The sequence below is a fragment of the Lissotriton helveticus genome, chromosome 1_2, assembly GCF_964261635.1.
Source record: "Lissotriton helveticus chromosome 1_2, aLisHel1.1, whole genome shotgun sequence".
Classification (NCBI taxonomy): domain Eukaryota; kingdom Metazoa; phylum Chordata; class Amphibia; order Caudata; family Salamandridae; genus Lissotriton; species Lissotriton helveticus.
Genome location: NC_136058.1, coordinates 97,412,650 through 97,437,212, shown reverse-complemented (window position 1 = coordinate 97,437,212; position 24,563 = coordinate 97,412,650). Strand labels below are relative to the sequence as shown.

At 46.4% G+C, this 24,563-nt stretch overlaps 1 protein-coding gene across 2 annotated transcripts in view; it reads left to right on the top strand.

The window, feature by feature from the left end:
* PGM1 (phosphoglucomutase 1) overlaps nt 1–24,563 on the top strand; it is a 312,492-nt gene that overhangs the window by 103,597 nt on the left and 184,332 nt on the right. For both annotated transcript variants that reach the window (XM_078669278.1, XM_078669270.1), the window contains exons 3-4: nt 40–186; nt 13,853–13,978. In XM_078669278.1, the coding sequence (XP_078525404.1) occupies nt 40–186; nt 13,853–13,978 (273 nt within the window). The remainder of the gene's footprint in view (nt 1–39; nt 187–13,852; nt 13,979–24,563) is intronic.

The following is a 24,563-nucleotide window of genomic DNA, read 5'->3' as shown; positions in this document are numbered from 1 at the left end:
TATACAAGCATAAATTTGCCAATACTCCTCTCTTGTCAGGCCCTGCTCCTGAAGCAATCACGGATCAGATCTTCCAGCTTAGCAAAACTATTGAAGAATATGCCATCTGTCCGGACCTACAAGTGGACCTTAGCACAATTGGAAAGCAGCAGTTTGATTTGGAAAACAAGTTCAAGCCATTTACAGGTATTGAATTGTCCTTGATGATCATGTTTTTCTAATGTTACAGCTTCCCATGCCATAAAAGAATGATCTCCAAAATGGGCAGACATTTTAGTTCTGTCCTAGTGACAACTTTACTAGCATTGCCAGCCTCCTGTAATATAAAAAAGCATAAACGGCAACATTCTTGTATTTTGTTCAATCGCAGGTGTACTGCCCCTTTAAAAGAAATGCACTTCAATTCTAGGATTGGTGGGCCAATACTTTACTTTGACAATGGCCATTTTCTTTCCATACTTTGTCTTTTGTAGGTCTTGTCATATTGTAGAAGATTTATTGTCTCCATCACATTTAAATATGCATGTGTAGTAGATTTTGGGTGAGCCACTTGCTCTTGCACTGAATTGAAAGGCTTTCTTGCATACTTCAGTTTCCTCTTCCTTATTCAAAAACTTTCATCCCCATTCTTCGTTTGCTCCACCTCTGTAGTATTTCTTCTTTATTGAGTTCTGATTACGTGTCTTATATCTAACCTTGGGTGAAGTACTACGCTTGCATAGTTTGCGCTACTTTGCACTACGCGAATTGCACATGGCACAGTGCAAACATGCGTAGCTGTAATTTTTTGCTTGCTCGCGGTCCTCAACGTCAAATTGGCGACCGCGAGCAAGCAAAATGACATCCCAGCGAGACTTTTTCCTCGTTCGCGATCAGGAACATCAAGTTGTAGATCGCGAGTGTGGAAAATAAACCTCCTGGCGAGATTCTCAACGCGGGGAGGTCAGGTTTCTCATTGCGAGTGGTCACGTATGCTCGCGACGGCTCGTGATGAGAAACTACCAGTCTGCGTTGAGAAAGCTGCTGCTCGAGCAGAAATCTACTCGAGCGTCAAAACGACGCTTGCACTGTGCAAGATGCGGTTTGCACTCATTGCACACTGCAGACAAGCATCCGGCACTGTGCAATCAGTGCGAACAACATTTTGCACAATGCACTACTGCAGTTCGCGTAGCTCGCATGGTGCGAAGGGCACTCTGCGTAGCGCTACTACGCGAACTACGCCCAGGGTTACTTATATTCTCCCACTCCTAACATTCAGGCACCTACTTTCTTTTCTCTCTCTTTCAGCATCCCATGAAGAGTGTGCTTATTTTTTTGCTTTGCCCCTTTCCCCTGTGTTGCTTTCCACTACACATTCCTGTCCCCTTGCTCTGTTTCTCTGCCAGCTTATCCATTGCTTCTCTCCACCCCATCACCCCTCTGCTCTGCACCTCTTTTCTCCCTCCTTGCTCACCATTGACCCTCTCTGGCTGTGCCTACCTATGTCCTACGCTCCCAACTATTCTCTGTTGCTCCCGTCCTTCCCCGCCTCTTTTTAAAAAAATATTTTCACTTTTTAGGAGGACCCACTTCTTTCCATTTGCTACTGGGCCGCTCTCTAAATGTAGTTATGCACACCCATTTAAAATAAATAAATATTTAACTTCTAAAATGAGTGTCTACCATTTTGTAATGATAAATACAAAAAAATGAGCTGCTACACCATAACGAAGGTGCACGCAAGTGTAGTGATTAATTTGCATTAATACATGTAATCACATTGAGGAGGCTATAACATCATGACACATAGGCACGCCTTTGTGATGATTCATGTATACATCTTTGAGCCTATTGCCGATACTGAACAGCATTAGCAAAAATCAATCCCCTATGCTAAGAAAAACAAGTATTTGCAAAGCCAATAATTTTCCACTCTTTTTTTTTTTTTTTTTTTTTTAAATGGAGACCGTATGGATTTGCGAATGCTTATTTTTTATGTCCTCCGAGTGTGTGTAAATTATGTCTTTAGGTTAGAGTAATTCACAGGCAATGCAATGGTACCTTTTCTTGTACCAAGAGTCTTATGTTTCTGTGATTTGATTAAAACAAAAAAAGAGTTCTAAGTGCACCTGCTCAAGGGAAACATTTGTCCTGTTTGATTTAAATTGTAAGGAATGGTTAATTCGTTTCTAAGATTAAAAAATGCTCTTGCAAACATATGTTTGCCATGTCTAGATGGTGCCATGTTTTCTTCTTTTCTATTTAATTCTAAATCTCCTGTTAAATTATTTTTTTTTTTTTTAAATGAACCGTTCCGTTGCCAAGCCACCTTTTGGCTTTGACAATGCTTGTTGTCATTGCCTCTACAGACTACATCCACACCCTACTAGACAGAAGAATCAGCCACCCTGACACTCCTGGACCCCTCCGCAGCTTTTGACATGGTCTTCCACCACACACACTTCGATCGGCTATGTCATACTGGAATCACAGACGATGCGCTCAGATCAATGGCATCCTTATTCACAGGATGCATCCAGAGAGTCTGCCTCCACCCCTTCACCTTGCAACCCAAGCACACCATCCGTGGCATACCCCAAGGTTTATTCCTCAGCCCAACCTTCTTCAACATATACATGACGCCACTCTCAGACTTCGTCAGATCGCACAACATCATCTCCTAACTGACAATTCCCAACTCGTCCTCTTGCTCTCAGCAGACCCCACCTCTACGAAGACCAACTTCCACAACTTTATGAAGAACGTCTCGGCCCGGATGATGGACAGCTGCCTGAAGCCCAACACATACAAAACTGAAGTTCTGATATTCGTCAGACACACCACCCTCTAGAATGACTCCTGGTGGCCGGCGGAGCTCAGCTCCATCCCCACACCGAAAGTTCAGGCCAGCAACCTCCGCATCATCCTGGACTGCGAACTCTTCACGAAATGTCAGGGCAACGCAGTCTCCTGAGACGCCCCACAAAGCGTTCAGGTGGCTCCCCATCAGCACCAGGAAAACCGCATTGCAGGCTCTCATCACCAGCCAACTGGACTACGGCAACGCACTCTATGCGGGCACCACCAACAAACTAATGCAAAGACTCCAGATGTCCAGAACACAGCTGCAAGATGGATCCTCAATCTCCCCTCTCTATAAGAGATAACCGTTCAAGCCTATGATCCATGCCTAAAAGAGCCCTCCATGACCAAGGACCAGCCTACATGAACCATCGCCTGCACCTCTCCTCGCACAGATATCACACAAACGCCGCTGCCACTCTGGAGGATGCTCCTTCTCCTACCTCGCTACCAAAGCCTGAAACCGCCTCCCCTGCACCACACCCTCGCAGTACTACTTTAGGAAGGGACTCAAGGCCTGGGTTTTCAACTGATACCTGCAGCACCCTCAAGGGTGATTAGCTGTGCTATACAAGTCCGACTTGATTGATGTCTCCTAGAATATGGAATGCAACTTAAGCCTAGTTGGTCAGTTGCCACTGGTACTTGATGGATGAGATGCTCAAATAAAGTATCCCTTACTTTACCCACAATTGGTGTATGGCGATGCTTGTTCACATGTTACACAGCAGACAAGCACAGGTTTGGTGATCGGAGCACTTCAGCATCCCATCGGAAAGAAGGTGAAGTGTGAACTGATAGCCAGACCAATGTCAAAGATGGTGAGGTCAGGGTCATATCTGAAGAGATTTGGTGTGGAGAGCCGACTCCTACCGTGGCGCGGTGGCTGTTCCAGCGTCCACAAGAGTGGCAGAGAGGAAAAACCCGCTTTATAGTACTGACCAGATGCATGTTAACAAGGTACTTGGCATTGGGGAGTTTGGGCCGAGTGACAGGAGGAGGTGAATTCCTGTCAAAGCACTCACAGCAACTTGCTTTCGACCATGTTAGATCATTGGCAGCACATTGCCCAAAAGCATTGATCTGGTCAGAGAAGAGCTGACATACGTACTGTCCTATGCATGTGGCCATATTAGGTGCATGGGTGAGTTCATATTGAGCTATAGAGTGACTCCTGGTGGCCATTTTATTAGGCTGGGCTTCATTGACAGCCTTTAGCATTGGTTTGGCTGTTTGATGTGGAGTTGTGAGCTTCGTCCGTATATTAAGGATTTGGATACGTTTGTGTTTTTTTTTTTTAGCAATTTACATTGTAGATTTGAGAGAAGTGTTCCTGTAGTAAAAGGAAGTGTTTCTTGGACTTCCGGTGGTGCAGAATGCACCAGTGCAATGAGTGGAAGTCGGCGGTCACTACAGCAGCATTTAGTTGTACCAGCATCAGTTGCATCAGTAGTGATGGGTACACCTGTGCCTGCTGTGGTGATGGGCACACCAAGTTGCCTGCTGCATGATAGGCATACCTCTAAACAAATGGCTATTTTGTACATGGGATACAAGCAGAGTAGTCCATGTGGAGGGCATCAATGCACTGCAGGAGTACTTGAAGCATTGCACGGTGATCGGCACACTTTTGTATCTCTGAGGGAGTGGATAAGCAATTTGAACATGGTGCTGCGGGCTATTGAAAAAACAACTAAAATGAGTTCTTTCTGGTCTGCTCTTCAGTGGGCGATATAGTAGGATAGTGATGGATTGTAGAGGGTGAGGTTAGAGTAGATGTGCAGTGATAATGAGTGGTTCCGGGTGGTCTACAAATGAATGCGAGTACTTTTAATCGTTATATTTTTAAAGGAAAAAAATATAATGCAGATTGTCACTCCACCGCTGTTTTTTTCTTAAAATGAAGCAGGTGGAAGAAAATATTTGGGCATTTTGCAAGAGTGTGTGGAACTATTTTAAGTTCTGGGAAGAATATTCATTGTTCATGCAATGTCTTGGTGTGGGGCGCCAGGAAGTTCTACAAAACGTACCAGAGCTGAGTTAGGAAGATCAGAGAGGGCTAAATGAGTTTGAAATATGCATTTTGAATCCTGACTGTCATTACTTACCCAGAGTCAGGGCTGTCATCGAAGCGTATCATTTTCGTCTCCGGGTGCAAGGCATAAAAGGAATAGTTGAAGTCTATAATGCGAGTCTTCGGAAACTGGTGTCCACTTGCAAATTAGTGGGGTCCACTGAGGAACGGTTAAGGGATCAGTTTGTTTTAAAATGCAGAAATGACAAGTTTAGGGAAGAATTGTGGTTTAAGGATGAGCCACCATTGGAAAAAGTGATATTGGTAGCTGAAAGGATCGAATACATGAATAAATGTATATCCAAGTTGAAAGATGCAAAAAGTAAATCAAACTTCAGGTCTTAAAAGAGTGAGAACCATATGCATCATAAAAAAGGAGGTAGAACCCAAGGAAGCAACAAAAGACCGCATGAAATTACATGGGAACGCTATTGTTGTGGGAGGATTGGTCACAGAGCGAATGCAAAAACATGTGCGGCTCTGGGTGTGACCTGTCATGGTTGTGGAAAGAAAGGGCATTTCCAAAAATGTTATGGGAATAAACAAAGAAAAGAACAGTATAAGGCAGTAAGAGATCACTCCGGATATTGTATCTCAAATTGAACGATCACGTCAGGAGCATCCTAGTGGTTTTATAAACATTTATACTGTTGAGCTGAAGGAAAATCAAAGTTCATGTTCACCCCTAAAGGGAAAAAGAAATTGCATGCCATGGATTTGCAGCCTGGTGGTTATAGGAGACAACCGATAAGCATGTTCGGTTATTTCAATGCGTGCATTGAACTGGGTGCAAAATATGATTGGCAAGATTTATGTATCAAAGAGAGGTGATGATACTTTTGACTGACCACATCAGGGTCTGTTGGGTGTCACTCCAAATGTAGAACCTAAAGTACAAGGGATTGAGTCAAATTCTAGTGAGTTTGTGTCTGAATTTCCCTTGCTCTTTAAAGAGGAGTTCAGATGGTTGAAAGGCTATAAACACCATATAAAGTAAAAAAAAAAAAAAGGAGCATTACTAACAGCGGCCAAAGTAAGGAGGGTTCCGGTTGCGTTACAAGACAAAGTGGAACAAATGTTAGAGAAATTAATCCGTCAGACCAGAACACCTGTGGAGGCCACTGAGTGATTGGCTCCTATTGTTGTTGCCAGGAAAGCCAATGGAGACCGGCTGTGTGTGGAAGGGCACTTAACAGGGAAGTAGATGTGGATAAATGTTCTCTTCCCAGTATAGATGAAATAGTCTTGTCTTTGGCAGGAGCGAAATTCTTCACAACACTTGATCTCAAGCAGGCCTATCATCCGGAGCAGTTAGTTGGGATTTCGCAAGATCGTACAGCATTTATAACTCCCATCGGTTCTTTCAAGTTCAAAAGTATGCCTTTTGGACTTGTATCAACAGCCTCTGAGTATCGATGCCATTACTTTCTGAAAAACGAAAGGCATCAAATGCTATCAAGATGATCTATTGATATTTGGCAGTACTTTCTGTGAGCATAACTCAAAAGTAAGGATGGTATTAAAGAAATTGATGGATGCAGGATTAATGCCAAAGAAAGCAAAATGCAAATTTGCAGTACAGGCAGTTTATTCTGTGGGAAATTTGATCTCCAGTAAAGATGCTACACAAAAACGTTAGTTGACATCATTTTGAAATTAGCCACACCATGCACAAAAGAGGAGTTAGTTGCATTTCTTGGAATGGTGGGATATGATGTAAAATTTACAGAGAATTTGGCAAACCAATTTCACAACATGCTTTGAAAGAACAAGGGGCCCGATTCACAGAATGAACTTAAGACTCAATCCTAAACTTACTACTATTTTGGTATTCACAGAATGAACTTACTACTTTTGGTATTCACAGAAGTTAGGATTTTGTCTTAAGTTTGTCTTAAAACAGACTTAAGACAAAATCCTAACTTCTGTGAATACCAAAAGTAGTAAGTGCATTCTGTGAATACCAAAATAGTAGTAAGTTTAGGATTGAGTATTAAGTTCATTCTGTGAATCGGGCCCAAGGAGTTTAAATGGTGTCAACATGAATTTGAGGCATGATGAAACTAAAGTCACTGATGCTAATTCCAAAGGTTTGGGGGCAATATTAAAACCACAAAGGGATTGTGAAGAGCAACTAATTGCTTGCGAGTCTAGGAGTTTACGAGGGGCTGAGTTGAATTATTCAATAGTGGAGAGATAGGCCTTGGTGATTTACTGGGTGTTGAATAAATGTAGTAATTCCATCTGGGGAGTTTGTTTTAAGCTATGTAACCCATTGAAGGAGTTTTTTTAATTTGTATAAAAGGACTTGATTGAATTCTTCTAGAATCAGTAAATGGGTGGTTGCCTTATAGGATTTTAATTTTGTGGTGGAACATGTACCTGGAGTTACACATCTATCAGCAGATTGTTTATGTAGTCCACTTACAGGTGAAGAAGAAAATGAGCCAGTTGAAGAAGTCCAGGAGGAAAGTATAGATGATCAGGATGGTGAACTGATGGAAATTATATACAAGATACAGTCTGGGCAGGCTCAGATTAAAACTTTGGCAAAGCCATGAATGGTAATTTCTCATGAACTAGCAGCTCATAGTGGCATGTTGTTGAGAGGGACTAAATTAATTCCTCCTAGCACGTTGAGAAGTAAATTTATAGATAAGGATCCTCAGGGTCACATGGGAATTGTCAAAATAAGACATTTAGAGCAACTGTTTGTGGCCAGGAATGGTTTTAGATATGAACGGGTGGTCTGACTGTGTGCAATGCAGGAGTAATAATACAAATTTGACACCAAGGTCAATGCCGATGGTTTGCCATAAACTAACGGAAAATCCTTGACAAGAGGTTGCTATTGATATTGTTGGACCATTGAGAGGAGAAGAGTATTCGCCATACTTGGTGGTGCTGTGAAATTTATACTCCATATGGGTGGAGGTCTCTTCTGTAGGAGGGGTAACTGCAGACAGTATAATCACTTTTTTGCAGGAGTTATTTAGAAGATCGCTTTCCTAAATCTCTACTTTCTTACAATGATCCTCAATTCTGATCCAAACAAATGGAGGACTCTTTAGAACCATGTGGCATAGAGCACAAACAGTGTTCTAGTTATCATCCTGAGACAAGTGGAGCAGTTGAAATGTTTAACAGGGTCATAAAAGAGAATATTCAATTGTCTAGAGTAATTTCTTTTGATTGAAAGGATGAATTGCAAAAATGTGTAATGGACACAGAATCCCACTCCATTCTCGTACCATAAACTCCCCATTTGAGTGGTTTGCGGTAAGGTCACAGAATACCCTGTTATGCCCAGGTTGGATGGATTGAGTTAAGGGTATTAAGTACAATGACATTGGGTTGTGGTAAGATTCTCAGATGAAGTTGCAGGAAAAGAATTAAAGAAAATTGGTAAAAGAAAAAGGCATAGCACAAAGAGGTCAATGTAGTTGATTGTGTATGAGTAAGGTCCCTAGTGAGATGAATGTCTTGGCCAAAATATACAAAACCTGTACAAGTGATACAATGTTTTAAGAATACTATCAAGGTGAAAGATGGAAGGATATGGAATAAAATCCACATAGTTATATTTTTACAAGGCTGACTTTAATACGAGAATTCATTGGAGGATGACAATCGAGTACATGGTGAAAAGATTGAACATGATTTCATTGAGAATCAGATGAGTAAGTGCAGAAGAAGCAAACACAAAAGTACTAGTCTGTCATATCTAAAGGAATATGTTACTGTATTAGATCCATTAGAAAAAAAAGCATAATGTAAGTGTATACAAGTATTGCATATTTAATTAGAAATGTTATGTAATTGGTTACACTAGTCTTCTGTAAAGATCAACTATGTCCTGTTTTATTGTTTCTTAAGTAACTTGTTGAAGGGAGAAGTGTGATATCTAGCTGCAGATCCTTTTGTAGCTGGTTTAGGACTAACCCTGGGCAAAGCACTACGCTACGCTCTCGTAGTTTGCGAAGTTTGCGCAACTTCGCACTATGCGAACTGCATGTAGCACAGTGCGAACATGCGTGGCGTAGTGCAGTGGTCATTTTTTTGTTTGCTCGCGGTCCTCAACGTCAAGTTGGCGACCGCGAGCAAGCAAAATGACATCCTCGTGAGACTTTTTCCTTGTTCGCGATCAGCAACATCAAGTTGCCGATCGCTAACATGGAAAATAAACCTCCGGCGTGATTCTCAACGCGGGGAGGTCAGGTTTGTCATTGCGAGTGGTCGCGCATGCTCGCGACCGCTCGCGATGAGAAACTACCAGTCCGCGTTGAGAAAGCTGCAGCTAGAGTAAAAATCTACTCAAGCGGCAGAAAAGTACAGCTCGCACTGTGCAAGATGCCGTTTTCAATGATTGCACAGTGCCGGATGCTTGTCCGCACTGTGCAATCATTGAAAACGACATCTTGCACAGTGCAAACATGTTACTACGCAGTTCGCGTAGTACTACGCGTAGCTCTCGAAGTGCACTTCGCATAGCGCTACTTTGCGAACTACGCCCACCCCTATTTAGGACTGACCATCTTGTATTCATTTGTTTAAACATAGTGAACTTGTAACTCTTCCTTAGCTGATAACCATTACTAGGTGTATTGGTAACTCAAATGAAGATTTTGCCAGCACCAACACAGTTCCCAGAGCAAGATGTCCTCTTGCACAAAACTGCTCTTACTTTGACAGACTGATCCTTTAAGGACTGGCCTTCAACGCTGGTAATACATAACCCGGAGCAGAGATATTCTGGTATCCTATAATTGCTCGTCTGGCTCTATTTTCTCAATTGTGTTTTAGGAGAGGATGTTAATGTCTTGATGGTAGTGAATATTGGATTTCATCTGGTTTGCCTTTTCTTGTAACCCCCAGTACAAAGCCGTGCTCCAAACGATTAAAAAATGATATCCTCATACATCAAGTTAAGGTTGAGTTTCTAACTTTTAGAATAGGCAAGAATTTAACATGACCTCTGAAACACCACAGCAGACTTTTCTCCAGCCATATGATAGTTGTTTGGGCAAAGGTGAATACCTTAGAGAATCCATGGAAGCCTTGTGAGAAGTATTTAACTGATACAAGTATTTAATTGATACTTTATATTTTTCTAAAATGTTGATACACCCTCAAAGCCACTCAAACCGATTTGGAGTGGGAAAGCGTACAGTGGATTACTGGAGGAGAACATCGGGGCATATGGTAGAAGGTCCAGACAAGTCTGTGTTTGGAGCACACTCTTCTGGTCCATGAGAGGTTTGGTAGAAAGACTCTTGTGTTAGTAGTGGAATGGTTTCTGGCTGCACAGGGTATGAATTAAAGTCATAACTAGTACAGGGCGGAATGGGAAGGTTTAATTATAGCTTGAACTACATGAAGTCCTCTTTGTGCAAAGATTTTGGAGTGGAATATCTAGAAGATGGAGCTATGAGTGCGACAACTTCTAAACAATCTTTGTAGCTCACCGGTTGAAGGCACGGGTTTTAAGGAGCACAGACTTTAGCTTAAATACTGTTTTTAACATGAGTGATTGGGAAAAGCGTCTGAAGGTTCTGAAAGGCTTTCCTGAAAATCCAATTGTGACTAGATGGTTTAAGAAGAGATGGGGCCTTTCTGATTTGACCTTTGGTGTACGTCCATCATTGTAGCCCAGAGTCCCCTGAGTTTAGCTGGGCGTTCGATTCAGATGTGGTGATGATTATTCTCTGAAGTCATTATGACTAGGCATGAATTCAGTGTCGGCTGAAAACTCTATTTTTGGCCAAAATTAGTTTACAAGTGTTGTTCAATTTGCACACCTGGCACTGCCAGGTGTGGAATTACCACATGTATTTCCAGGCACCTATCCAGCCACTAAAAGCAGGAGGAATACATATGGGGAAAAGCATCCATCATATGAGATCCACATGTGGAAAATTTGTGCGGTAATAACTGTTTCCCCATGGCATTCCCCATTCTAAATGCAAAACAAGTAATGGCTCGGTAAGCTATGGTATAATCACTCCCAGCATATGTACTACCAGATGTGATATTACTGTGCCATTTTACTGGACCTCTTGTAATGAGGGTCTAACTGTACTTTCTTGTTTCCTGTGTGTTCCTGAGATAATGTGGATTTACATTACTTTTATATAGAGTATCAAATATTTTACCATTGATTAACCAAAAGTCAGTATTGAATTTTCCAGCTCTTCTGCTACCAATTTGTCTATATCCTTTGACAAAATCAATTATTGTATACACATGCAATGGCAGCAAAACATGTTCAACTATTGATTTTCTACTGTAGAACAAGTACATGGAGAATGGTAGGGTCTATGTGGGAGGGAATAATGACGGCTGGGAATTTTGTGTGGGTGTTTGTGTGGGTTTGAGTGAGAGATTGAGAGACATTGTATATGTATAATAAAAAATACTAGCCAAAAGGCAGCAGAGGGCTGTACCACGTCAAACGCACTGATACAGTCAGTCAGTGATTGGAGCGAATGCTTGGAGTGGAGGTGGACTGCTACTTCACTGTGACCTAGTCGCGGTGTCTTCAGCTAATTCATTAAGTAGAACAGGGTTGTGGCATTGCTGATGGATACAGGGATGCTTTGCAGATCCCGGTACATGCATGGAGAATGCTTGTTGCCTTGTTGCACTGTTCTTCAGTTTGTGTTTGTTGCAGCTGTGGTGAGAGCTACTGGTGGTGGGGAACTGGTCAGCTTAATGGGGAGGGGTGTTGGTCATGAATCAGCTGGTTTTGACCATGGTGCTTACTAGTAAAGGGAGATGTTGGATTACCATCATCGTGGTGATGTGGTCATATTGCTGCTGTCTCTAAATGAGGTGTGCTGCCGCGCATAGAATGTTTTTGAGTGTGACAATATGGAGGGCTGGAGGCCATGGTGCAGGGTACTATCCAGATGTCAGAATAAAAGTTTTGAACAGCAGCTCTGGTGTTGCTTCTGAGTGGAATTGTTTGATTTTCCTCAGTAGACCTAGTTGGTTCCAGGCCATCGTGATATTCTTTGCAATGTGTTCCTTGAGGCCTTGTTTGTTGTCTAGGGTAAATTCAAAAGACTTGGCATTAAATACAAGTTGGGGTTCAAATCTGTCAAGGTTCTTCTTGGTGAACGAGGATTATACTTGTTGTTTGTTGTTCATGCCAAACAGTAGGAATTCAGTCTTGACGAGGTTGAGGGTTAGATAGACGCTAGACATTAATGTCTGGGTGAGGTAAAGGTAGTGTTTGAGACATTGGATGCCCAGAGTAGAATAGACGTACAAGAAGAGTTGTGTAGCCTCAGCGTTTGTGATTCTTCTTTTTTGGGTAAAATCGTGTAAACCTACACCATCAGTGATATTTTATGGATTTATCAGGGATTAGTACCAAAGGGATACATGTGGAGGTTTATGTAAACTGGAGATGGAACTCTAGTGGGATCTCTGTAGGGGATGAGGACCTCCCTAGTCCTGGAGGTGTCTTTGGGAACACAGGTGATTGTTGGATATATGCAAGAAGAGAACCATTGAAGGACATTGCAAGTGAATCGCATTCAAGAGGTCCAGCAATATCTGGAGCAGGGTCCCCTTTTATCTGTGGTCACATGGCATTGTTTGTAATGTAGCTGTCTCCCCGTTATGCTTGAGGTAGTTGACAGTTGTGGCCTTGGAGTTGTGCATAGATTTTCTTGCTAATGAAGTGTAGATGTGATGGGCTCATGTTTGGCAAGGTCATTGAGGTCAGTGGGAGCTTGTTTAGGACTGGTAGGATTTTGCTTGCCATGAGAGCTTAATGGAAGATGTCTTGCATTAGGGAAGCCTTGGCAACCGGGACAGTGACCGTGAACAAGGTGGCAAGGGCACTTATCCAGAATGACCAATGATGAATGACAAGGGTAAGTAAGACATTTTTATAGAAGGTGGCTTTGAGAGAGTTGATGTCACAGGATCTAAGAGGGATGGTTTTGCAATTGATGGCCATAGTGGCATACATCACAGAGGGGAAGGTATCACAGAAGGTTGCTTGATGTCAGATTTGTTTTTTTTAATGAGAAACTTAATGGCATTACACTTGTCTGGAGTGTGAGATTAGAGTGTCTGGGCAGTCCTTAATTATCTTGATGAGTGTTCTGCTTCTGCTGGCAGCTTCGTTGATGGTGCTTGGCTTTGGCTGATGTGATGAGTTGTCTAAGTGTTACCGGAGGGACTTCAGTAGTGCGAGTTCGTTGTTTGGCTATTTTTGGGCTATTTTTCCTGTTTGCAGATGGAGTGTTTGAGGTCTTTAAAGAACCAAAGTGATCCGGGGTTTGGCTTGCACATGTGTTTTAGTTGTAACATGGGCGTTCACATGGTTTTATAGAAATGTGTTTAAGTTGTTTTGAAGGGTGATGATTTTGGATGTAGAGGTGGCCGGCCAAGAAATTGGTCCGAGCTTTAGGTTGTGGATTGATGTCCATTCAAAAGAGAACAATCCTTCGATCCTTCACGGTGTTGGTTGAACACCACAAAGGTAGAGCGATAAAGCGGGAGACTGAGATTCATGTTGGACCCAGGGGACGTGGTGTCACTGATTTTTCCATATTAAAATTTCCATTTTCACAGTTCACAATATGGTTGAGAAATTGCCATTCAATGTCCACTTTCTCAGTATGAATAAATAGAACCAGTGTGCATGCAGGGGATACTTTGTCATATGGCACTTTTTTCATAGTATGAACACGTAATAAGAATTTAGGATCTATTTCGCAACATTTGTATCATGTGGGATATTTAAAAACATTTGCCCTTGCCACATGCCACTACCTCTTAATAACATTTTTAATTTAGTTTCGAAATTAATGTATGCAGGTGTTTTTTTTCTTCTTTTTTTCTCATCGTGCATACATAACCTAACCCGCTCATACCACTGGTATGCCTTTGTATATTAATTAAATTTTTCTCTTTTAGTTGAAATTGTGGACTCCGTGGAAGCATATGCGAACATGCTGAGAAACATCTTCGACTTCAGTGCACTTAAAGAGCTTCTTTCTGGACAGAATCGATTAAAGATCCGCATCGATTCCATGCACGGAGGTACAGAATCACGTTTACAAAATCATAATGTTTACAGCCATTGCCGTCCTTGTTTGTCAGTTTAACAAAAACCTTATTCTGGGAGGTGATGTGTCCCAGCGGCTGGAACTGGCGAGTATGGAACTGGGTACCAGCTTCAAATCCCGGTCTTGGGTCGGCCTCCTGTGATTCAGGGCAAGTCAGTTAACTTCCCCATGCCTTTAAAAAAACATGAAATAAGTTCTGTGTAAAGCATTCTAATGCTCTTGGGCTAAGTTTGTGATGTAGAATAACTGCACAAAAAGAAAAGGGTATGCATGCTGTGAAGCAAATTCAGCATGGAGTGTTTTTTTATTTTTTTATTACTGCTATTAATTTAGTTGCTTCCAATTCTTTGTCTTGCCAGCCAGACTGGTAACATTGTGTCGGGCAGGGCAGTTTCAAACTGATGGATGTGTATTTTGCCAATACGGATTGTGCCTTATTGTATTGTATTCATGGTCTCTCTGCTGTCCACAGTCCCTCTAACCTTTCATGTACGCTTGGAGTAATTTTCATTTTGTGAGGTCTTAAGTTTGCATTTTTAGGGCGAGCTGACGTTAGCATTCATGCGAAGCATGAATGCTGTCAGCTCGCCAACTAATGCTATCCGTATTTGGGAGAGTGGACACCAAAGTGTCACGAGCTTTCCCAGTGTCGGATTTGACCGCGGGAGCGCGCGTCTCACCCGCGCATGCGCAGAGTAACTCAGCATTTTTTTATTTTTTTTATTTTTTATTTCCCAGCCCCGAACCGAATCAGGTATCAGAGCGCTTCCCATATAGGCAGCCCCCACCCCCCACCCCTCTGCATGCGCACACACAGGCGAGCGCATGCACACGCAGGCACACGGCAGACACTCGCTCACACACACCCCCCTCCCCCACAGTCACACACACGCACTCCAGACACATACACACGCGCGTGACCCCCATCCCCACCACTTACCGGGCTCTTTTCGGCGTGTTCAGTGTCTCATCGCTCCACTTCTTCCTCGGCGGCGGCGGCTGTGGCGGAGGGGCGGGACTTCCTGCTGGATTGCAGGCCCCGCCCCCGTCTCAGGCAAAAGTGCCTGACTTCCGTTTTTTTTTTTAATGAAGTAGCCCGAGCCGCTCCGGTGGGTCAACAAATGTGCAGCTCCTCATTGATTCCAGGCAGTGGCTAGGCAGGAAAAGCCAAATTTCAAAGAAGCCGTCACGGACTGGCGTCCTTTGTGCTGAGAAGTGGAGACTCGCGGGTTTCCGCCTGGACTCGGTGAAGCATACGAGAAGTAAATATGTCAGGGCCTCGCGGTTATCTCTCGTTTCTTTTTTTCCTTGATCTGAACTCGATACACATTTGTGAGCTGTTGAAGTTTGTTATTTTAGTGCGATACAATTTGGCAAACTGCTTCGTTTTTCTATGCCGAAGTTTCATCTCTGCCAACCAGTAGCGCTTAGAGGAAGGCCTAGAAGAAAAGTTAAGCCAAAGCGCTACATGAAAAACTTGCCATTGGAATGAGTGTGCGTCTATCAGGGGGAGGCACCACCTGCCCCTCCTGACACCCCGAGAGTTTCTGCAGCTCTGCCCTGTCCAGGGTCCTGCCTGGAATTACTTCTTTAGTTAATATGAGGGCAGTTTCCCACTGCCCCCTTCAGTGCTCGGAGGTCACGTTTGGAACAGCAGCTAGTAACCCAAGTATGAGACGGCATGTGTATAGCACACTTCTAGTGCAGGAGCGGTCTCGCAGCGCTTGTTGGTTAACAGCTAAAGCAGTGTTCGAAAACCACAAACACGGCACTGTAATCCTGGTTTCTCTACGTGTTATCAGTGGGTGATCTTGACAATATCACGATACCCCTGAATCCCACCGTCCTTCTATTTTATACACCGGTAGAGCCTGGTTCAGTTTGGAGTGTTCGCTAAGCAGCGCTATAGAAAAAGTAATACATTCACATGACATGTGAAATGAATCCCTCATATTCAGGAGGTGTGTGGTCCCTAAAGAAGACGACTCCCGCCCCCGGCCCAGTAGTGCCCCCAGCCCCAGAGTTGGTTCTTACCTCGTCCTGGCGTTGCCACAGTCCCAGGGGGCCCGGGGGGTACGAAGAGCAGCAGCAGAAGCGAGTACCATGTGCAGGACCGAACAGGGGAGCCCGCGCACACCCGGCCCATCTCTGCCTCCGTGGGAGCCACTGCCCGGACTAACTGCCCGGCGGTCCGGGCAGCAGCCTGAACGCTGCAGCCCTGCCCGAGAGCACTGCTCTCTCTGCCTGGCCGTCTGGGGCAGCAGCCTCAGTCCTGCACTCCTGCCCGGGAGGACTGCCCTCCCTGCCCGTCCGTCTGAGGCTGCAGCCTCAAGCCTGCAGTCCTGCCCGGGACTGCCCTCTCTGCCCGGCCATCTGGGGCAGCAGCCTCAAGCCTGCAGTCCTGCCCGGGAGCACTGCCCTTGCTCCCCTTTGCCCCTTCACCCTCTCCTGGCCAGAAGTTGCTTCGTTCACAGTCCTGCCCTCGGAGAGATCTCTGTTTGGGATCTCTGTCCTACGGTCCTCCCCAGTCGTGCTGTCCTCTCTGCCTGAGTGCTCCTTCACTCTGTCCTACAGCCCTGCCTGGATGCCCAGTCACCCTGTCCAGGGCTGCAGCTCCTGCCTGCGCTCCTGCCCGGCTGCTGCTTCGCTCTCCAGGAGTCCCTTGACTTGACAAGCAGCTCTCGGTCCGGATGCCCCTCTACTCTGTTCTACAGTCCTGCCCGGTCCCTGCGGCATCGGTGCTCCCTCACTCTGTCCAGGGCTGCCGCTCCTGCCCTGCGCTGCGCTCCTCCCTGGTTGTTGTCCTCGCTCTCCTGGAGTCCCTTGACTCTGTCCAAGGCAGTAGGTCTTTCGTTCCCAGACCTGCAACTCTCTGTCCAGGGGCTCCTTCACTCTGTCCGGGCGTCAGATCCTCCCTTCCAGCCCTCCCCTCTCTAGCCCGTCTCCCTGCCCTGGTCAGTAGCCCCCTCCTTCTTGCCCTGGGGCCCCTTCCGTCTGTCCCAGGCGGCTCCTCCCTCCAGCCCTGCCCTCAGACACCTCCCTCCCTCTCAGCCCCGTCTCTCTGCCCCGTTCAGACACTTTCTGCTTCTTTGCCCTGGGGTCCCCCCTTCACTCATTCCGGAGCAGCTGCTCTCTCCCTCCCCAGCCGTGCCCTCAGACGGCCCCTTCTCCCCCCAAAGTGGGCGGCTCTTCCCAGGTCCCCCTTCTTGTGTTACTCGGGACCCCTCCCTCCAGACCCATCCTCCCCTCCCGCCTTTGACTGCCCTCTCACCTCTTGTCTCTGCCTCACACCCCTGCACCCTCTGCCCACTCACTCTGTGATCACCCTTTTATTTTCTGCCCTACTCTTTTTTGACCACTCTCCCTGTCCCTAACCCTCCTCCCCAATCTTCTTTGGCATTTCATTTCTCTTCTCTTCTCTTCGCCCCTCTTTCTCTTCCTCTTTTTTTCGCTTTGCTTTTTTCTTTCTCTTGTGTTCTCTCCTCTACTCCCTCTCCTCTCTCATTCTTTCTCTTTCCTATACTCCCTCCCCTCCCCCTCTCTCTCCCCACACCTTCCGTGTTTAGCCGCTCCACCATCTTCCAATTTAGACTACTTCCCATCTCTGAACAGAATTATTTTCACCCACTTAACAGCTGTCGGTCTAGATTAGTACTCCAGATGCATTCTGGATGTTGTAGTCAGAGCAGCACGCCTACCCTCACACCGAAGGCGCATTGCAATGCAATAGGTCTCGCATTATTAAAGTTTGAGCTATTGGTGTTGCATTATTTAGCAATGCCAATAGCTCAAACTTTAATAATGCGAGACCGATTGCATTGAAAATGCTTGTTTCATTTACAGACTTGACAACCTAAACAATATATTGAACGTGTGAGAAGAAGGGTTTTAAATGGGTGGGGAGTCTAGGGACCAAGGAGAGGGAGCATCACAACCCTTCCTTCCATGAAGGCGGAAAAGTCGAGGAGATGGGGCAAGGCTCAACAAAATGCCTGGGGTAGTGGAAGTGACATCCCATTGCCTTTGACTCTGTGACATGACAGGAAGTGGCATCACATGTTCCTAATCTCAGAAGGCGGCATTACATGAGATTTGACTCATGTTGTGATAATGCAAGAAGGAAGATCATGCGGCAATGTGGAGAGCAGCCTTCAGGCTAAGTCTTGAAGGAATGTAAAGCAGCTTGTTTTACCAGTCTATAATCTCATGTAATGACCAAATGAAAGGAGAACCACACCAGGTGTATTTATATAAAATATATGTATTTATTCTAAACACATCTCCCTAGTCTCTTTATGAGGCTAGTGGCAAAAGTACCCAAGTAAACTTATTTAACACACAGTAAATTAGCACAATCTATGATTAGCCCAAGGGGCGTCACAAATCATATGCTAAGAAAGTGGTATAAGAACCACAAATGACATAGATACAAGGCCTAGAGCCTTTAGAAACGCTGGGGCCACCAGGAACCACCCAAGGTAATGACACAGAGGACCCACAGGGGACGCGTGCAGTGTCTAAACACAGCCGCAAACCACCATTAACTTCTACGGGGAAAGTCGCGGTTGGAAAATTACAGATTAAGAACACTTAGGAGTGGACTTGGAGCAAACCCCTTGAGAACTATAAAGTTTGAGAGTCAAGACCCACGAGAGCACCGGAGTACTCGTGTTACCTCACCCAGGGTCATAGGTGTCTTTTCATGTTGGGTTTCGTCGTTGTTTCCTATGGCGAGCTGCGAAGTGCTGCAGACGACCAAGTGGAAAGTGTCCGGATGGATCCAAGGGTGGATCGAAGATCTGAACAACGTGAAAGCAGAGGGGACCGAGTCTGGGTTACTAGCCAGTGACCAGGAAGGCAAGGAGACGATGCCAACCAATGTCAGGTGATTTCAGGTGAAGAAGGTGAAGCTTGACTCTTCAGCCAGGAGGCGTCGACGATGACCAGGAGCTGGATTCGAGCTGTCCCACGAAAGATGCCGAGTGCTGCAGCGTCTGTATCTGGATTGGACCCAACAAGCCTTGGCAACAGCAACACACACAGAAAGCAAAGATTGGCTTCGGTGCAGACCAGCAAGCCCAAGAAACAGAAGAGTTACCTTCGTGGGGACCCACCAGTCGACGGACCAGGGATCGTGAAGGGACCTTGAGCAGAAAGGCTAGAAGCAGGCCCACGGAACACTCGTGGAGTGTAGGCCCACAATCTTCGGTGTAGATGGTGCTCAGGACTTGGACTACGAGTAGCCCAATGCACAACTTCGGGAAAGCTCGGGAATCAGGTGCTCTAGCAAATGTGCACAGTGTACAGGAGTTCCGGCCCCACGTCTCTCGTGATGGCTACAGGTCTCAGCTTTGCTGGGATATCGTGTCTGCCTCGGAGATGTCTGTAAGTTCGTGTCCTGTGTCGCAAAACCTTTGGGTTCTGGTGGGAGCCTTGGAAATGCAGACCGGCGAGATGCTTCATTGGTGCCTGTTTGAACAGGGGAGTCACAACTTGACCCTAAGGGAGAATCTTCTGTCTTCTAGTTGAAATAGAATGTCGAAGTTCCAGGATATATGTTGCAGAGTTTCGTCCAGGGTAATCTAAAATCCTAAAGACTGGGTTCCTATATTTATACTAAGTTTAGGGGTTTGACTTACTCTAGAGTCCCACCTATGGGAGGACCCTGGGTGGGGTGGTTATACCCCTTGCCCTTTGTCCAGTTTCACGCCAGAGCAGGGACTGAGTGCCCCTGCAACCGGTTTGAACTGGGGTATGCACAGGGACACCAAGTGTGCCCCCAGCACTGTCTGAAAAAGCATTCCATGAATGCACCAACCCAGCCCCAATACACTAAAACCTGTCTGGGAGGTGGTTACACCTCCCTGTGACAGGAAACCTATTGTCCAGGCCTCCCCTGCTGGAGTTTCATCCAGCAGCAGGAGGTCAAACCTGTCTGTGGCATCCATTTTGTGATGCCAGGACTCTTTAAAACTATTACCGTTTAAGTAAGTGTGGACATGTCTTCTCCCTCTAGAAGGGTGGTAAGTGGGCAGTGGCAGTGTCCCTACCGCTTTTTTACCGCGCTACCGGCATATTTGTGAGCAATACTGATATGCTGTTACAGCGCCTGTGATAAATTTATTTCACTCTTCACTTCACTCTTTTAAAACTTACTGAGCACTGGTGTGGAGGAGAGCGGGTCACTGTACTCGCGCTGCTTATATCGCGCTATTGCTGGATTTTTACCGTAGGACTGGCCGCATTTCATACTCTGCTCTGCTGAGGCACTCGGGAAGCAGACAGGCAGCCACAACAACCAATCAGAAGGCACTGGACTCGCCCCTCCCTCCCGCCTCGTTCTGACGCCGGTGGCTAGCGCCGTTTGTGCAGAGGGCGTGGAGGGTCCGAGCCAGCTGCTTCCTGGAGTCCACCTGCAGCGCTCTAGTTGTTGGGACGCTGGGGGGGATATAAGGCGGATGTTCCCTCGGCAGCGCAGCGGACGAGCGCAGCGGGCGCGACGAAGGCGCGCCGAAGTTGCGCCTAAGTTAAGCCCGTCTGCGCCCGTCCGCGGCCGGGCGCGGGCCAGGGCCATACCCCCTGTCCCTTCTTCTAGGCCTATATGCTGGAGTCGAGAGGATTTAGTTGCCCTCCGCAGTAAGCACTTGGGATCATGCTTACACAGTATGACGGCTGAAGACACTGTAGGCTGTAGCCATTGTAAATTTGCCTTTCACCGAGGGGGTGTCGAAACTAGAGATCAAAATGTCTTGGTCTGTGGACTGCTGAATGTTCGATCTTTACACAGACACAGCCTTGACATACATGACCTCCTCAGCGAGAGGCAATGGGACCTGGTCTTCCTCACGGAAACGTGGCTAGACCAGGACTCCATGCCGGAGATTACTGAGGCCATTCCGGAGGGCTATTCCATACTGAGGCTAGATAGACCCATAGGCAGAGGTGGGGGAATAGCCATTGTAGCCAAACAGGGCCTCCAATGTCTACTGGAACATATTAAAATTGAGGGTAGCGAAGCTGGCTCCTTTTCCATCTCGGTCAGTGGTAACTGTACCCTGAAGGGACTTTTAATCTACCGGCCTCCCGGCTCAACAGCGAGATTCAGTGAGAGCCTAGTTGAAGGCATCACGGAGGCTGCACTGCAAGCCAATAAATACTTGGTATTAGGGGATCTCAATCTCCATATAGATGACCCAAATGATAAGACGGCCAGGGATTTCGGTCAAGTGATGACTGGCCTCCAGTTTGAGCAAAAAGTCAAGAGGCCCACACACCAACTGGGACACCTCCTGGACCCGATTTTTGCAAACTGGGACCAAGTGGAATCCCATGACCCCGTACCTATTCCATGGTCAGATCACCACCTTATACCCTTTACGATCCATATGCAGGGAAAGCGCCCGGCAGAACCTTCTGCGGATAATATCCGAGGCGCAGATGGGCGGCCTTCTCTCAAGCTAAATTTAATCAGGCGCTCACAATGAAGGGCAACCCAGGGGGAGAAGGAGTTGAGGAAATTAACACCAACCTGACCCAGCGGATTACGGAGGCCCTGGATCTGGTGGCCCCACTGGGCATGGCAAAGGTGGGGGGCCGTGTGCAAAAAACAGCACCATGGTATAATGAGGAGGTGCGAGCGGCCAAAGTAGCTTGCAAACGTGCAGAGAGACAATGGAGAGCAGCACTTACTGCTCACGCCAAGACAGGGTATATAGAAAACAGGCGCATCTACCACAGATTGATTAGGAAGGCCAAGACTACATACTTTGGCAAGAGGATTGAAGGAGCAGAACACTCCACTAGAGAATTATTCTCAATTTATAAGTCCCTCTCAGTAGGCAAGCCTGCAGTGGTGCCCAAGGAGCTCTGTGACCGCATAGCAGAGTTTTTTGCTAACAAGGTGGCGACGATATACGCTACCTTCCCTCAGCAGGTTGGTGACAGCCCTAAGTCTGTGGATACGACTAAGATAAAAGGAGATCAGTGGTTGACCACCTTTTCTACCCCGTCTACTGAGGAACTTATCCACATCTGCGGGACCATTAAATCCGGCTCTCCAAAAGACCCCACTACACCCAGGCGGCTGATGGGGAGTTTGCAGGTATTGGAACCATATATCCGCCATCTATTAGATGCCTCCTTTGAGACGCAGACTGTTCCCATTGCCTGGAAACAAGCAATTGTACTTCCTCTGCAAAAAAAAGCCAATGTAAGCTTTAAAAAACTAGAAAATCTCCGCCCCATCTCTCTCCTGCCGTACATGGCGAAGGTTGCGGAAAAGATTGTTAATCACCAACTGATGAAGTTTGTGGAGAAGGCCTCCCTGTTCCATGACTCTCAGTTTGGCTTCCGCCCCCGCCACTCGACGGAGTCAGCCCTCCTCATGGCGGTAGAAGCCTTGCGGCAGGGGGTGGATGAAGGCCAAACTATGGCCTTGATCCTTCTGGACCTGAGCGCTGCATTCGACACTGTAGCACATTCCATCTTGCTACAGTGTCTGAGTGAAGGAGGGGTAACAGGTGCAGCGCTTGGTTGGATTAGATCGTTCCTGTCTGACAGGTGCTTTCGGGTCCGCCTGGGCGACTGCTACTCAAAGGAGATGGGGCTTGGACAAGGTGTACCTCAGGGGTCATCCCTGAGCCCGACCTTGTTCAATCTCTATGTCTCCCCTCTAGCGACAATTGTTGAAAAATTCGGGCTGCGCCTGGTGTCATACGCCGATGACACGCAGCTGGTCATCTCCCTCTCACGCGCGCCCGGTCTTGCGGCGGACATCTTCAGGGACTGCATGCAAGAACTGGCTACCTGGATGTCCGCCAACTGCTTGAAATTGAATGGCAACAAGACCGAGGTGCTCGTGGTGGGGGGCGGACCGGCGGCCTGGTCGTCGGCGTGGTGGCCACCCTGCCTGGGAGAAATGCCTGTTCCCTGTCAGGAGGTAAGAAATCTTGGCATGTGGCTGGATGCGGATTTAGCCCTGGGCCCTCAGATTGGCCGGGTGGCAGGGGTGTGCTTCGGTGTCCTGAGAACTCTAAGGAAGGTATTAGATCTCCTTCCTATTGCAGCTCGCAGGACGCTGGTGCATGCCCTTGTAACGTCGCGCCTGGATTACGGCAATTTGCTGTATCTGGGGGCGACGGGAAAGGGCATAAACCGCCTCCAGGTGCTGCAAAATGCAGCGGCACGCCTGGTTTTGAGGCTCCCTAAGAGGTCTCCCTCTAAAGAAGCGCTTCAGGCATTACACTGGCTCCCGGTTGCGAAAAGGGTAGAGTTCAAAGCTCTCTCTACTTGCCACCGCATTCTGAGCGGTAAAGCCCCGGCTCCGCTGCAGACTCTGGTGGCCTGGTATGAGCCTACGTGCAGTCTTCGCTCCTCCCGCACCGGGCTACTGAAGGTTCCAAGAGTAAGGAAAGCTCGTATGGGAGGGAGATCCTTCAGGTACCTTGCGCCTAAGCACTGGAATGCCTTACCTCTGGATCTACGGCTGGAACCGTCCGAGACCTTGTTCAGAAAAAGGCTAAAAACTCACTTGTACAGCAGGTAGACGTTTTGTGGGTGGTTGGGGCTTCTATTTCCACTTACCATAGCGCGGGGACACGCCGGTGCGCGTAACCAGGCGCTCTACAAATGTCCAAATAATAATAATAATAATAATAATTCTACCCCCGCTGCCAAGACTGGTGGGGCGGGGTAGGATTCCAAAGTGTTTGACATCAAACATGAACTGTTTTGATGCAGCCATTCCGAAGTTAGCATTTACCGCGAGGTTATAATGCACTTAAAAGTATATGGTATGGCTGTATCACAGAACAGCTACGGAGAAGTGATTCCGAAAGCTGCAGAGGGGCTCAGCTCATGCTTGGGCACCCTCTCACACAAAACCAAGCACTCTGCCTTCAGGATTGGTAAGGCCTGCCATAGGAGTGATTTATAGGTTTATGTGTCTGTCATTTAAAGTAGATATAGGTAGCCTATATCTTAGTAAGGGGTGCATGCACCACCTTCCCCAGGCTGCAGTAGCAGACCTGTGGTGCCATTTTGGAAGGCTGCCCAGGGGTGGCATAATACATGCTTCAGCCCCTGGTAGGCCTCTGGGGTACCTATGCCCTTATCAACTAAGGTACCATATACAGGGACTCACTAGGGTAACCCAGTAACCAATCTGGAGTGTACCTAATGTACATACAATCAATTTAGAGAGGAAGCAGCTAGGCTGGGGTCCTGGTTAGCAGGATTCCAGCCAAACTAAGTCAAAACCATTAAAACACCAGGAAAAACCTGGGGGCAATCATGTAGTCCGATTCCACCTTCCTACATTATATACTTGTCCTTAACTTTACTGGAAAACACACAGATCAATTGCTCAATAATAATTGTAACAACTCTTTAATGTGATCCAAGCAATGCAGTCTGTTTACATTTAGCTTGTTTTTACTTCATCTTACATTCCCTAACGTTATTTGCTGTCCTGGGGTTGTATTACAAAAGTGCCCTGGGACACAACGGGTGTCTGCGCCTGCTTTGCGCACCCCAGATCACATTGATATTACAAACTGGGC